The sequence below is a fragment of the Wyeomyia smithii genome, chromosome 2 (genome assembly GCF_029784165.1).
Source record: "Wyeomyia smithii strain HCP4-BCI-WySm-NY-G18 chromosome 2, ASM2978416v1, whole genome shotgun sequence".
Taxonomy (NCBI): domain Eukaryota; kingdom Metazoa; phylum Arthropoda; class Insecta; order Diptera; family Culicidae; genus Wyeomyia; species Wyeomyia smithii.
Window position 1 is genome coordinate 109,997,454 of NC_073695.1, and position 16,409 is coordinate 110,013,862.

The following is a 16,409-nucleotide window of genomic DNA, read 5'->3' on the forward strand; positions in this document are numbered from 1 at the left end:
TGTATAAATCCGATAGCACTCATGGCAAATCCTGCAAAGTCCATGTTGAAATCCTTCTGCCAGATGGGGGGTTGACGATTGCGACGAGTCCGATCCGCCGATCCCTGCTGCGCACCAATAGGTTCTACTGCTGTCACCGATGGCTCTTCCATTTCCACCAATGCTTCCTCGTCTTCCACCGATGCTTCTTTTTCTTCCACCGATGCTTGCTCTTCTTCGTCAGTAGCACTGTTCAATGATTCATTCGACTCGCTGCGACAGATCGGAAAACCACTGCTCTCCAATTGCAGCCCATCTTTACCAACGGCTCCTTTACTAATCTTGCCACCGATGTTCTCATCGAAAACAACAACATCACGTAAGATTTTCACCTTCCAATCTCTTGGATCAAAGATACGATACCCATTTTTAGCGTACCCGACGAAAACACCCTTCCATGATTTGCTGTCGAGTTTCTTTCTGTACTCCTTCGGAATGTGGCAGTAAGCAGTGCACCCAAATATGCGCAAGTTGGAGATATTTGGTTTGAGTCCACTCCATAATTCGCACGGTGTTTTGCTCTGTTCCAATGCACTTGCTGGGCTTCGGTTCGTTAAATAAGCAGCAGTTTCAATGGCTTCGCTCCAAAATCTCTTGCTGACGCCGGAGAGAACGAGCATCGAGCGAGCCTTTTCGACGAGGGTACGGTTCATGCGCTCACTGACCCCGTTCTGCTCCGGCGTGTAGGGCACTGTGTACTCCACCTGAATTCCTTTCTTGCGGCAGAACTTCATGAACGAACCCCGGTACTCGCCACTGTTGTCACAGCGAACACGGGAAACCCGCCTCTCGAACTGCGCTTCCACGATGACAATGTACTCCTCGAAGCACTCTAACACTTTATCCTTCGTCGCAATGGGATACACTTTTACGAACCGACTCCAGTCATCAATGAAGCTAACGAAATACTTCGCCCCATTGTGACTCACAGGAGTGACTGGCCCGCAAACGTATGTATGGACCAGTTCTAGAATTCGCGTCGAACGTTTTCCGACGTGTCCCCTTCGAAAGGCTTCCGGGTCTGCCTACCTTCGACGCACGATTCACAAATCACGGTAACATCGCTATCTCTTGACTTTGATGTTTTGTTCATTCCATCGACCATGCCGGTTTCAATAAGACACGTAAGGTTCTTCTGGCTCAGGTGGCCATAACGGCGATGCAATAGTTCATCACACATACGCACTTCACCACACGAGTACAGAGATTTTGCATCTATCGCTTTTGCGCACGCATAGAGCTCAAGTTCATACAGTAGATTTCCACGCTTGCCGATCGCGACTACCTCCGAGCCTTTAAAAATTTTTACCGTTCCGCTTTGGAAAGTCACCGACATTCCCGCACCTTCAACCTTTCTTACTGAGAATAGATTGCACCTTGCTTCTGGTACGAAAAGTACGTCTTTCACTTCGCACGCGATCTTCTTCTCCCCAACAACGGAATTCACGACGATAGTTCCCGCGTATTTCGCAACGATACTTTCACCATCTTTCACAATAGCAATGGTCATCGGACGATCAAGTCGTTTTAGCTTCACAAACAGGTCCCGATTGTTCGCTATGTGTTCAGACGCACCCGAATCTACGAACCACTGGATCTTTTTCATCGCATTAGGATTTCCGACATTAACAAAACACACGCCCTTGCTTTGTTCCGAGAAGTGGGCAGTTAAAGGTTTCTTTTTCTTTTCAGGACACACTGACGCTTTATGGCCAATCTTTTGGCAGTAGAAACACTTTATTTCCTTCTCTTTTTCGGCGGACTTCCTTTTGAAACTACTTGCAAACGCCGCCGGCTCCCGTTTTGATATACCACTTGCACCATCGACTGAACTTTGCTTAATTTCCTGATCTAGCAGCCGACATTTCGTGAATTCCAGCGTAAGCATTTCTTCCAGCAGTGATTCCATTGTAGTAACAACAGTTGTATAATAATCGCCTAGACTCAGCAGCAATCCACACACAACATCGACGTCTTCCAGCACCGCTCCAATGCCACGCAGCTGCCGGACAAGCGATTCGTACCGCAGGAAATGCTGCTGCAATGGTCCGCCTTCGTAACTCAGCTCCTTTAACTGCCGACTGAGGTGCATTCTTTTCGCAACACTTTTGCGCTCGAATACACGCGAAAGAGCATTCCAGATAGCCTTCGGAGTGGCATGCCCCTGCACGTACGCGATCTGGCTGTCGCTTATCCGGAAGACGATAAGGGATTTACATTTGCGTTCCCTCTTTTTCTCCTTTTCCAGCTCCTTCCTTTTCTGTGCCTTTTCCTCTGCTTTGTCCTCGTCCTTGACGACTAACTCCTCCCGTTCCCGTATTTCCGTCGTGATGAGATCCAGTAGGTCATATTCTTCCAGAACTACTTCCATCCGATACTTCCACGTGGGATAGTTGGTCCCGTCAAAGAGATGTACACGATGCAGATTTTTTTCCTGCTCCATTTCACACATGTTTGCCTTTTCAGGCAAGCGAAAACACTTCCGAACTGATAAATCGCGTTGGCTTGGGCCGATAACCTAATAAGAAACCGATTTGGCCGTGACAAGATCGGATAACCTGAGAAATACTACGGAGTAAAGTTAAGCACGTTTTATTATAGGAACGATAGTTTTAGGTTAGATAAAAGAATATAATGATAGTGACATTTGCTCAAAAGGGGTTCCGACACAAGGTCGAATAAGGGGTTACAAATGTATGTCGAATAGAGAAATTGCCACTCTTCAACACGTATGCCTCTTCTCTTGCGCTGGAGTGCTACCTACGCCGTCTTGATGACGGAGAGGATAGCATCCAACGTGGACCTGGCCTTTCAGAAACCGAACTGGTTACTTGCCAGACCGTTTACACTCTCCGTGTACCTCACTAGTCTTTTGAGCATAATTTTCTCAAGCACCTTGCCCGCAGTGTCCAGATAGGCCTGCATGTCGATGGGTCCCCTGGTGGTTTCCCAGCATTCGGCAGTAAGACCAATCTCTGCCGCTTCCACCTTTCTGGGAAGAGGCACCTTTGCATGACTGCCAGAAACAGGGCGGAGGCTGTTCCTATCGCCAGCCTGATTGCCAGGTTAGGGATTCCATCCGGTTCCGGTGGCTTGCTTGTGAGACTCGACTGCCGGAGACCAAGGACTGGGCTCGTGGCATGGAGAGTCCCCCGATAATACGCTCCAGCATCTCTGTTGATCGCTCTGCAGGCGCCAGCACGCTTCTGGTCTTGGCCATTACGATTCTATGAGCCTTACCCCACGGGTTCGTTTTGGCCAACCCGGGAGCTTCTTTGATTCGGGAGTTCGGGATTCCGTCTGGTCCCGGTGCCTTGCCTACCTTCAGGTTTTGGCACTCGCGTATAGCCTATCGAAGCTCGCCTTAATCGCACTCTTTAGCGCCGATTTTGCAGAACCGAATGCTGCGCGGCGCTCACTCCTCTGTTCGTCTGTTGGCGCACGTTGCATCCTCCGTCTTGCAACGCACTGCGGAGGTCCGCTATCGCGTCAGTTCACCAGTAAACTGGTGGCTTCCCATTCGTAGGTTGGCGAGTCCCAGGCATGGTGGCAACTAGTTGGTCAACAGTCGGGCCGAGCCAATTGTCTTTTCGAATACCTCGGTATCGAAATTCGATGTCTTCCACCCGCGGACGGTCTGAGTGTTGGCTCTACCTGTCACTTGCCTCCTGGCGTTATTGTCTACACTACAGCAAACCGACTGGTGATCGCTATTGGTGTAGCCATCGTCTACCCTCCAGTTCGAGATCAGTTCTGGGCTGGAGAACGTCACATCGATGATCAACTTCGCACCATTTCTGCTATTTGTACATTTGGTCCCAACGTTAGTCAGATCAAAGTAATTCTTCATTTTATGACCTGCACCACCGCAACGCCTAAATAATTGGCTCCTGTTGGGCTCCTTTGCAGATCCAGAACTTATGTCCTCCCTCAAAGCACCTGAAGCAAACGTCCAGTGGCTGGAGAATATCTAAGGATTGCCTTCCTTAAGTGCCAGGTTTGCATCTGCCGACGCTAGTCGGAAGGTGGCCACCCGAGTCCACGCTGGACCCTTTCAGAGGCGGATTGACTCAGTGGCCCCTGGAGCAGTGGCAGTGCAACATCGCACCCCTCGGTGATTTCATCCAGGTTTTTAAGCCGGAGAGTCACCTCCGAAGTAAGTACACCTCTTTGCCAAGGACCTGCTCGGTTACCGCCTAGGAAGCGCCCTTGATCTTCACATCCTTCCGGTGCTCAAGAATCATCTCGCCAGTGCGAGATCGGCGGATGGTCCGCACACCCGTCCCTGAATCCTTGAGCTGGGTTTCGCTCCTCATTTTCTTCGAAACTGTCTCGCTTTTCCTACTACGGTAACCTATGGGTTTCCCGCAGTTGCCGCTCCGGCCGATGTTCCGGCCTTTGAGTCTGTTGGTGTGCCAGCGAACTCGATGATCGCACGGAGCTGTTCGGAAAACGCTGCCATCCTAGGCCGATTGTCCCTGCTCTTTTCAATGGCCTTGACTTATATCCAGTGTGAAAACTGGCGTGTCAGCCTTTCCTTCACTGGGTTTTGCTGCATCCGTTTCTGCCTTTTTGCGGAGACCGCTCGATGACACACATCAATGACGTCTGAGAAAAGCCAACCTTTAACCAAAATCTAGTCGATCTGAGAGCAGGCATAGCCACCAGGATGTCTGTTTGCGGATCTCTTCTCGCTTAAACTCTGGCTGCGGTGAAATTCAACAGTTTCAAGGATGGAATAACTCGTTTCGGTCAGCCTATGCATTCGGGGCTGCAGATGACGGGCCTGCACTTATTTACACGCTTTGTTTTTTCTTTTGCATGATCTTTGTCGCGACTACTATAGCGGATGCGGTATTTGAATGTCGTTTATGCGTTATGATTTACCGCTCGGAACTCACGTTCGCTAGTTTTTGGTCACGACACTGCGCCTTTTACTTTCACTTTTCGAAATTTCCTGCCTATGATGCTGACGCGTCTTGATTTGAATGATTGTTCCAAACACCAGGAATTCAACAATTGTACCTGTCCGTTCGCTTAAGTCTGTACTGATTGTTCCGGTTTTTATTATTTCTGGATTGTTCGTAATACGGTAATGTCAGCATACTGCCTCACTAGAACTGCGGTGCCTAGTCTGTGTAAGGAACCGCATTTCATAGCTTTCCGTTCCGGATCAGACGCTGTAGTATGCTGCCCAACATGGAGAAACAGACGCGTGTGGAAATTGAGGACCAGAGCTACCACCGGGGTTAACACTTGATCTTTTCTGAGGTTACTCGTATCCCAGCAGACACCACATAAATAAATCCCACTTACCAGAATTTGCCATTTTGTTTTGATCATGCAAAATAATGTCCGTCCACTTGTCCGAAGCGTATTGAACTTGTTTAAATATTTGACACCCTGCACTTTCCCAATTCACGTTGAGATGCTGAAACTGCAATTTATTGATTACATTGTCTAAAGAAAATATTTTCAACAGAACATTATTCAAAGGGAGTTTCCTCAGAGATTGGACGACAGCGGCTTAATTTACAGAAAAACTCCTGATAAGTAGAAATGTTTTATATTTTGCGTATGTCAAAAGGTATAAAAAAATCATGCTGGACGGAGTGAGATCACAAAAATTACCGGTGCACTTGTTATGCTGAGGCAGCAATGTAAAACTTAATTTTTAAAGCTAATCTAATCTTGCCTTTTATCCTACTAAATTTTCTTCTGGTATTCTGCAGAAAGGACAGTAGCCTTTCTGCAGAAACTGCAGCTCAAAGTCTTCTGAATGAAATGCGTTATTACATTCAGGGCAGACAGTTATTTGCAATTCAGGGAGGAGATTTCGATAAAACTTTGTAGTTAGAGGTTTGGGACCCTTCATAATGATAACTTCTCTTGGATCAATAGCTCGCAAAGAATCTCTGTTCAAGTTGGTCGAATACGTATCGATAATGTCCTACAATTGAATTAATAGTTTTTTCTCATAAAGAACACAAAACTAGATCAAACAAACCTCTTTGATGAACTGATCAATTTGATCATAGTCGTTGAGCTTCGGAGGCGCCATCAATAATCGTTCAGCTTCCTGGTCCGATATTCCAGTTTCCACACTGAATTCAGCCAGCGGTAGTATTTCGAAAGAAACATAGGAGAACACGTACTCCTGGTTGCAATTGGGACAACGATTGCCATGCAGATGCGGACTGTAGTTTGAACACCGGTAACACATGGGTAACAATTCTTCCGGATCGTTGAAACCACCTGGACAAGCCCTGCTTGTTACATAGCTTATATCAACTTGCTCCTGAATTCCCGGTGGCGCCTTCAAAGACTGCAGTTTGTTATTTATTTGAAGGTGTAATTTATTGGCTCCCAACACTTTTGCTTGTTTGGAAAGAGTGTAATAGACGGCACTAAAAGAAACAATCAATTAAAAAAAAAATGTTTAACCAATCATAAGAACTTACAAAAGACTTATTCCCTTAGGCGGAGTGAGTCCATTGATTTGATTTACCACAAAGCGACTTGTGTTGAATAGCGTTAAAGGTGGACTACTCGTGAATGGTTCCTTCAAGTAGGAATTGAGAGTGCTGTACGCATAATATATTGATGATAACTTGAGCAATGATTTATATTCCAAAAGTTTCGCTTCCATTATAACAGAGTCATTTTCCAGCAGTTTTAAAATTTGCTTGGCTCTCAACCATGTGTAATAACCCGCGTCTAAATAACGTTCCTCAGATACAGCACATTCCACCAGATTGCGTAGCAATTTGGTTGCTTCATTGGGTTGGCCAGCTAAAACATACGCTTCATGCGCAGAAATGAACTGATCGGACTCGGTTAACCACTTCGCATGTTGGTAGTGGACGGATGGTAAAATTTTTGGTAAATGTTCAGCGAGTCGGAAAGCTTCTGGCCAGTCACGAGCCTCAATATGCAACTGCACCACTTGCTCTTCTTCTCCAAGTTTACGATATATTTCAGCAGCTAGAGGTAAGGCCTTCAGTTTTCTTAAATGAGTAGCAATCAATTCTAATGGTTCTTTTTCTGATGCTGCTAAACGTCTGCCGATATCTAATAGAACATCAGTCCAACCTTGTTCAGCCACAATTTCGATAGCTCGTTCCGATTCACCAGCTGACAACAATAATTCGGCCGCAGCCCTAGGTTCGTGGACAGAACAAGCCCACTCTGCTCGCCTTCTGATTAACTCCTTTTTATCGGCAGTATTACCTTCTTTCAAAAATTCCTGTGCCAAATCAAACATCCGCAGGTCACTATACATTGCCAAAGCTTTACCGTTATTGCCAGCTTTCTGATACAACCGGGCTGCATCTTTAAACTTTCCGGCAAATGCCAAAGTGTCAGCTAGCAGCACTTCCTTCGCAGTTTCTCCTCTTTTCTGACGTTCTTTGAGATCGTTGATTAGTTCCAGCCAGGGAAGATTGCGCACCTTTACATAGGCATCTCTGGCAACCTGATAGTTATGAGCTTCGAGGGCAGCTTGGGCCAAACCTTCCCAATCTGCAATCGGTACTCCAAGGCAAGCAACTTGATAAGCATCACTAGAAAAGAAACTGGCATTAACTGAACAATTAAAATTATTATAAATTAAATAAATTAAATAAATTTACACTTTTAAATTATACTTCACTTTTCAATTCTATCACTTTCACTTATCGCTGCAAATACGTATTTCGACGCTGACTTAGCGTCTTCATCAGCGCTTACATGGATTGTTCACGATGGAACCAAAAAGTAAAGTAATTCAAAAGTGTGAATTAAAGTTTATAGAGATTCCATCAACAGCTCGAATAAAAATAAAAAATAAATATTTCTGAAAATTTGCTACTCGGAACATACTCAAATAAGCCCGCTTCGATAAACTGCCACATTGTCGCGCCAAGTGCTAGAGGAACATTACTCATCACATTTCCCCTCAAACAAAACGCTGTTGCTCCGCATAAGCCAACCACAACACCAAGCATTGTTTGTGGACTCCTTGGCGGAAGTGCTCCGACTCGCACGCTAAGACCTCCAGTAGTGTGTGAATAACATAGCATCGATTCCAGATGTGTATTCCAAGCAACAGAATTTACGTTAGAATCCTGGTACAGCATAGTATCACTTATCAAATCTCGAACGACCAATCGTCCAGCGTCATCCACCACAGCTAATTTAGTACGAGTTGCATTGAGATCCAGACAACGTACCGATGATAGAACCGTCGTGACAAGAATTGGCAACGAGTTGTCTAGGAATATTCTCCAAACTTGACCACTTTTCAATCCAAGTAAAAGACCTTCGCAGCCTGAAGGACCTCCAGTTACTTTAATATACCGTATGAAACTATCCATAATCCACTCTCGCTGTAAAACTCCGTTAAAGTCCAGGCTTTGCAGCTTTTTCTCCTGGCATAGTACTAAATGCTGAGCGCATACAACCAATAAGCTACATTCAAACTTTTTAGCTATTTTCTCCTTTACTTTATAATGCATCGGTTGATTTTCAGCTGAACTGAGCTCGTACAAAACAACACGTTCCGGCAGTTGAACGGCTAAACGATTCCGATAAATCGCAATTTTATGGACTAAGTCACGACACTTAATCCGTACTTTTTGTCCAGATACCAAATGCTGTATAATGACATCACACATATTCTCGCGAAAAGCATATCGTTCGCGGTACAAAGCATGAACAGTATTGAATGCTAAACTATAGCACGATAGTGTCCCATCCTGGCAACCAACAACCTTAAAATAGAAAAAAAAATAAGGAACAACATTGTTGCATTTAGAATCTATCTTACAATAGAATTTCCAGTCGGATGTACTGCCGTGGCCCAAATCCAAGATTCATGTTGCTCACCCAGCATACCCAAACGAATTCCATCTCGTGTAAACAGTTGTAAGGCTTTGTTGCATCCAGAAACGATAAGAAATTCTCCATCCGGGAAAAAGCTTAAACACAATGGGTCAAAACCAAAATTACGTTCCTTGCCGATTACTTGTCCACCGAGTGAATAAAACGATAACGTCTGACTCCAATCAATAACACAAAGTATATCGGCTGATCCACTGGCCGGAGGATTCCATGCAAGTCCAAAAATGGGACTATTTACTCCCCCTGGACGTTCTATTTTGATTTTCTCTTCGCCTCCCTTGTTTCTAATCGATATTAACCCACTGGCCATTCCTAAAGCTATGTATTGACCATCGTTTGTCCAAGCACAAGCATTCACTCGCGATGCTGTTTTGTATTTCTGAACTGCCTTCTGCTCCGATGACCAAAAAGAAAAATCGGACACAGCACAAGAGGCTAACTGGTGCGAAACTGGATTGAAGGCAAGGCATTGCACTGAATCACTATGTCTGAAAATAAAACATTTAGAGTAAGTTATGATAGCGTGGCTAATCCAGTAGGTTTTATCCTACACTTCAAGCTTACGAATATTTTAAAAGACCTTCCAACTTGCTCGTCCATATGATAACTGTCTTATCAGCACTGCCAGAGGCAAATTTTTTGCCATCACCGGCGTAAGCCACACAATGAACGGTGTCTTTATGACCCTTCAAGGAGCTAACAACATTTCCGTCTATGGAATCATAAACAAGGACTTTGTCTCCTGCCGCTACTACCAACTGCAGTCCATCCGGATGAAAACACACTGAATGGATACTAAAATAAAAGTTTCGCTGTAGAACTAATGATTGATTTATCGATCTACAAATCCTACCTAGCGACATCGTTTTTGTCATGAGGGTCGTGAATTTTCTCAACCCACTTCGGTATTGCCCTCATTTTGTGCACGGTATTAGAGAATTGACCACTTATTTATTTCAAACACATCGCAAAAACTTGTAGATTTTAGCTGCGCTCAATCTTCTCCTCAATTCCGGTCGCTTATTTTGTTGTGACAGTTTTAATAACAAACTTGGAGTTACGTTTGGTACAGTTATTTATGAATCGAATACTACTACAATGACAGGTGATAGTAATATTTCTGTATACATATATAGAAATACTCAGCGGAAAAGATGTGCGAAAAGAATGTTATGAGCAGTGTTGCAGAAGTTGCAAATTATTCATCTGGTTTATGATTGATATTATACATACCTATTTTTATCAAATTTGGTTTTATTTTATTTTTAAAATATACCTTTCCAGATAAATCTATACCTGGCAAAACACTCGTTGCAAGCCAAGCGAACAAGGAAGATAACACCACATTGGGGAGTATTGTAATCAGGTACAATAAAGAACGTACACACATAGCACAGACTAACAGACGTAACACTGCAACCTGGCTCCATCGCCACAAAAAACGTTCATTTCAAATTTTCAATCGAATAACTCATCGCGCGAAAACGTCGTCTGGGGCGCTGTCATGCAATCTCATACATATTTTGTAGTTCCCCATTTGACATATGCAGTAACGCTGGCGCTGATGTCGATATACATGACGCAGCGCGAACACGACAGCAGATGGTGCTAGTAACGTAAAGTACTGGAATCATCCAAACGATGATTTTATTGAAAATTTGTTCGACGTGTTATGTCTGTTAGTCTGTGCACATAGTTTCTTTAACCGAATTCAGTTAATTTTTTACTGATGACAAATTCCTCCGACATGAGTTTCCAACAGTTGAGCTACAGACAAACGTTCAAGCAAGAGCAATATTGATCGATAATCCCATGTAAATTTTCAAAGAGAAATGCGTTATAAATTACTTGTATTTTAGAGCCGCATGGTGACCTTATTGCTACTATCACTATCATCCTAAGATTTTTCGCAGGACGCTTGACGAGCGTTCAGTATTTTTTCATTTTCATTGAAATGTCAAATAAAAAAGATAGTTCAGCAAAAAATTACAAAGCGTTCTTGAAAAATTAGAGCGTGATTCGCTATTAACAAAGCTAACGATTTGTCACAAATTACCAAGCATTTTTAAAATACAATTTAAGCTTTCTCGTGATTATACGAAAGTAAAATTTAACTATTATGACAGTAGCTATTGCAACCATTGAATAATTTTCTATAGGTATTCCAGATTGTTTGAATCGTTCATACGAGTGTTTCCCGCACACTCAAGTGAAAACTCGACACGTTTAATATTACCACATACATTTGTCATTTTGTCTCGTTTCCATTTCATATGTCCATCTCGCAAATGTGCTAAAAAAACAGCCCAATGGCATCGCGCCATGGTTCAAGGACGAACATCTCATCGTATGTGTAAACGAGATAGCATATCACCGCCACTTTTCATACACCTTTATCGGACAGCTGACAGTGGGCTCAAATGAGTTTGAGTCCAGGACATGAGTGGCATTGGCATTCAATGTGACTCGGTATAGGGATGCCAATGGCTCGAAAAAAAATTTACCTGACACTTTACAAAGTGGAACGAGAACCAAACCAAACAAATTACCGAGATTCTGTAAAACCAACAATTCGACACTTGTCAAACTTCAACGAGATCCTCGGTAATATTTTACCGGGATACTCATGAAATAATGCCGAAACTCGTTTTAATTTACTGACCACTCGAAAATTTCAACTGTCATATTAATACCAGGGTGGCCACTCAAAACCCGAAATGAAATTCCCGGTTTTTCCCGGTTCGTTCAAATATTTTGCCCGATTAATTTTACTTCTGAATTCTGTAGTTTTCCACAAGTTAAGGATTGGCAAAAACGTGACTTTCGATTTACATCATAATATGCTCAAAGTCACTACTTAAACGTGTTCAGCCTTATTGGATTCAAAAATCAAATAGCAAAAATTCGGGGAATGTGACGGACTCATCATTTTAGAGAGAAGATCTTGCCTACGAGTATTTTTTAAACAACGCATATAACACTCATTACCGGGGACTCCAAGGCCAAATTTAGTTTGAAGGAACCACTCTTACCTCAAGCATATAAGAATCAATATATAAAAGAATTATGTCACACATTTCTTGCAAAACAAACTTCAATTTAATCTTCAATTTAATTTAATTTAAGATTTTCAAAACACTTCAAACACATTACTTCAGCAGCGCACGCATCTCCTCATCCATCAGTGCTGCCTTTTTATGAATGTCCGCGAGAAATTTTGCCTTTTTGGCTTCTATCGCTTTAACGGCTCTGGCATTTTTTCCGGGCTTCTTCATCTTGATTTGACTGCTTCTTCTTCTTTGTCTTCATCAATTTAACATCGACGACTTGGTGATATCAATTTCGTACACTTCACCGGCATCCTGTACTGCATCGTACACCAAGCGCTGTTCTACAAAGTTTTCCTAATCCTTGTGGCATTGCCATGAGATATAATCAAAGTCCTCTTAATAAATATGGTCAAGTCAGTAAGGTTCTTGCCTGAACCGGCCATCAGATCTCTCCAAAAACTGTTAAAGCGCTTCTCGCTATGGTGGTAGAAAATCAGTAATGTCTTCATCGATTGCATAGCGCCTGCACTCGAAACAAATGCATCATTTTGCACGCCATCATGGAAAATACGACTGCGACCATAATATTGATCGGAAGACAACTGAGAATCACCCATACAACTGTTTCTCGGCTGGTAAAGTCGTTTAAGGAGTCCCAGGTGACCGAGCGGCGGGCTGGAAGTGGAAGAAAATCGAAGACGGCTGACCCTGTGAAGGTCCGAAAGATGTTGAATTATTTCAAGCGTATTCCGAACCTTTCGGTTCGCGGCGCGGCTCTGAAGGCAAAGTGTTCCGCCTAGTTCGTTTAGCAAACAATGAAACGAGCTGGGCTTCGTATATTAAGGTTCGGAAAGCACCGAACCGGCGTGATCAACAAAACAGAGTGGTTAACGATAACGAAACCAACATCGAGACAGACGCAAAGCAGATACAGGGGCTGGAGTTCTACGTTGCCAAATCACAGTTTGATGTTCCACAAGACCTAAGAAAGAAGAAAGTGGACAAATTCGCCAAAAAATACATGCTCTGGTGGTAAACTGAGTAAACCGTACATCACAACGGGTACCATCAACAGCGAAATGTACCGCACCGAGTGCCTCCAGAAGCCTCAATTACCCTTCCTGCGCTTCCACGAAGGTGAGGCATTATTTTGGCCGGTCATGGCATCATGCCATTACGCGCGATCGATGTTGGATTGCTATAGAGACAATAACGTATTTATTGTACCAAAAACCACCCCCCAATTTCATAATGAAAGCCAAAGTTCGAAAATCGTCCAAGCTATTTAAGACCGAGTTTGGGTTGAGATGAAAATGGATGAATGTGACTAAAAAAGTCGACTCCACTGTTGCGCAAAAGGTTATGAGGGGTCTTAAGGGAATGGTGCGAGATGTCAGCGATGGAAAGGAAATTGAATAAAGTAATTATGCCGGAACACAATTTATATGTATTAGTTCATTCCCTGAAAGTTACAAGAAAATCCGAATTAAATAAATTTTCGACGAACACTTTTGTCTGGTGCGTTTTTTTGGGTACAAGCCTTACTGTGTTCTCTTGGCGATATTCAGTGGAATTCCCGGTTTTTCCCAGTTCTAAACAATTCCCGGTTGTTTCTCGGTTCTCCCGGTTTTCCCGGTTGGGTGGCCACCCTGTATTACAAAAGCTTCGGTAAAATTTACTAAAGAACGTATTTTGCGATTTTCCAGAAAATGATTAAAACGATTGATTATCCGTATAATTTCATTAATTATTAAGTTAAATAATTCAACTAATTACAGGTTGTGTTGCTTCCTGAAAATAAAACAACATCCATCACTCTGAAACATCCATCTTGCGAAGCGAGTCCCTACAATACAAATTGAGTAAGAAAATAATTAATCGTTTTCTTCTAGTACTATTTGCAAAAAACACAAACAAGACCTGAGAAAAAAAATGTATACTCACTCAATATTTCAGGTTAATCTAAATATTACAGATTTCTCCATAATGATAACTAACCACAGCACCTGCTGCTTTCACATCTAAACCGAAACACTAACAAAACTGATAGTAAAGCTTTCGTTATTTTTACAGTTCTATTTTTCGGAATCTCGGTAAGAGTTTTTTTTTTTTTGGTTCGACGAGATCTCGGCTAAATGATGTCAGGGTTCCGAGATTCGGTATTTTAATTTACTGAACTCGAAAGTTTACTGTTTTACGGATTTTTTCGCAAACAAGTTTACGGTATTCCGGTAAACACATTCGGTTTCCGATTTCTCAGTAATTACGGAACAACGGTAAACGAAAATGTTTTCAAGTAGTTCGATATTTTACTTTACCGAGAAAAAATTATGCAGTTAAGTGTGTACTCCTTATGTATGTGATATTACCATACTGCAAACAAAGGTTTTTCAGAGGCTTCTAGTAAAGCACAATATACATTCTCCACTTTTCTTCTCAGCATATCAGGGCCTTAGAACTCTTCTAAACATGTCAAAATAGTGGATAAATACCGATTAGTATGATAAAAAAAAACAACAGAAGCTCAGAAAAACTATTGCGAGGTTTTTAGAAAAAATTTAATATTAGCCGAACTATATACAAAAGCGCAGAAGTTATTTCAATTTACAGAAGAGTTCAGTAATTTTTTTTGTTCGCACAAAAGAGTTCAGTAATACTTTTACTGGAATTATCAAGTGACTTTTAATAAATAGTAGTTCGACAAAAACATGAGCCGAAATCTAGTCGAAATTAACAATGTTTGAGTGAATTACAGAAAAATCAGTTCAATTTCAAATTTACTGAGCTCCCATTATAATCGTTATGAAAATTATAATTTGGACGAAAATGAGCGTGTTTATGTTATTTTATGTTTAAAAAAATATTACAATGATTTATTTCCAAATGTTGAATATAACCTATAAAAAATAAAATCTTAGTCTAAATCAAGCAAAATATGTGTCGCATAATGTTGTGCTTTGAATGTGTAGTTGAAACTTCGGAAATGTTTAAAAAAATATTACAATGATTTATTTCCAAATGTTGAATATACCCTATAAAAAATGAAATCTTAGTCTAAATCAAGCAAAATATGTGTCGCATAATGTTGTGCTTTGAATGTGTAGTTGAAACTTCGGAAAAATTCTTCCATTATATCACGCTCAATTGCAACACTTTCCTTCCACTCCTACCATTTTCTCGTTTGATACCCTTGTTTGACGTTAAACTTGAGCCTTTAGTTTCAACTTTCCACGACTTTATATTATAAACATAGACTCTGGTGTAAACTACAGAGTTGATAAAGTATTCATGTTCACTAATTGCAAACAAAATTACTGTGAATTTTTCGTACAACGGTCATTAGACTTTGCTGTTGGGGTTAATTTTGATCAGAAAAACCAGTCTGCAAAACGGAGATTTTTAGAGTCTGTGTGCAGATTTTTTTTTGATTCGCAGATATTTGCAAATTTTTCATAATTTCTGCTGATTTTTGTCAGAGTCTCCTTATATTTGCGCAGATTTCCTCAAAATGTGTGCAGATTTTTGCAGACTTTTGCCTGCGCAAGCGACATTTTTTCCAGTCACCCGATAGATTTTTTTCAAATTTTTCTGGTTTTACCAGCAGTTGCCGACATTTTTCAAAAACATCTGGGATCTCTGATTTTGATAACAATGCTCGCCAAACATATGAAAAGGGCCCATTTGCAAAGCCCAGGTACCAGTGCTGATAAAAGTCATTTTCCCCAGCAAAATTCTTCGAAAATTACAGCCAATCATTTTCAATTTTCACTTTCAATGATCGCAGTACTTTTTCGGATACACTAGATTTTCGTCCTAGTAACGTGTTGTTATACTCAGATGAAATAGATCGCGCGCATCGTTCACGGTTACGGAATAAAATTTGACGACAAATCCAACCAAATGATCTTCACTTCAAAGCGAAAAAGAAAAACAAACAGTCCACTCAACCAAACTAAACCTCACCGAAACACTTTTTCACTGACACTGACCGATGCCTTGACAATTTTCGTTAACTGATAAACTGATTTTGTTGTCTAGCTTCCATCGCATGAAATATAATGAGGTGTTTTGACAGTTCACTTCCATGCAAAAAGCGGGAAGGGGAACTCTGAAAGGATTGTAAAAAATAACGTTTATGGATGCTTTTTTTCACTTTCACTCAAGAGTGTCAACAAATATCAACCCTGCCAGGTACTACATTCTTTCTGGAATGTACAAGCCAATTGCGGGGCTAGTGCACGATCCTGTTCTTCTCTGTAGCATCTACCATCTAAATTTTGTTATAAATTTATGAACGAAATTAGTTCTATGACAAATTGATACAGGAAAGTTAATTTTAAAACAATTTCTGAAAACCGTGTTACGCGAACATCACACTCTCACTCCTCAAATATTCTTAACATTTCTAAAAATACCGTTTGAGCGACATCATCCAAGTAT

At 41.8% G+C, this 16,409-nt stretch overlaps 1 protein-coding gene across 3 annotated transcripts; it reads right to left on the reverse strand.

Moving 5' to 3' along the window:
* Positions 1-5,589: 5,589 nt before the first annotated feature.
* On the reverse strand, positions 5,590-10,002 carry LOC129721342 (intraflagellar transport protein 122 homolog). 3 transcript variants are annotated; one of them, XM_055673790.1, is made up of 7 exons: positions 9,773-10,002; positions 9,484-9,714; positions 8,846-9,407; positions 7,900-8,789; positions 6,501-7,601; positions 6,047-6,446; positions 5,590-5,989 (listed from the first exon to the last, which is right to left on the reverse strand). In XM_055673790.1, the coding sequence occupies exons 1-7, from the start codon at positions 9,835-9,837 to the stop codon at positions 5,738-5,740; spliced, it is 3,501 nt and encodes a 1,166-aa protein (XP_055529765.1). In that variant the 5' UTR covers positions 9,838-10,002; the 3' UTR covers positions 5,590-5,737. The 3 variants fall into 3 exon arrangements, with proteins under 3 accessions (XP_055529765.1, XP_055529764.1, XP_055529766.1); XM_055673789.1 differs by having other exon boundaries at positions 6,501-7,613; XM_055673791.1 differs by lacking the exon at positions 9,773-10,002 and having other exon boundaries at positions 6,501-7,613; positions 9,471-9,604.
* Positions 10,003-16,409: the final 6,407 nt, after the last annotated feature.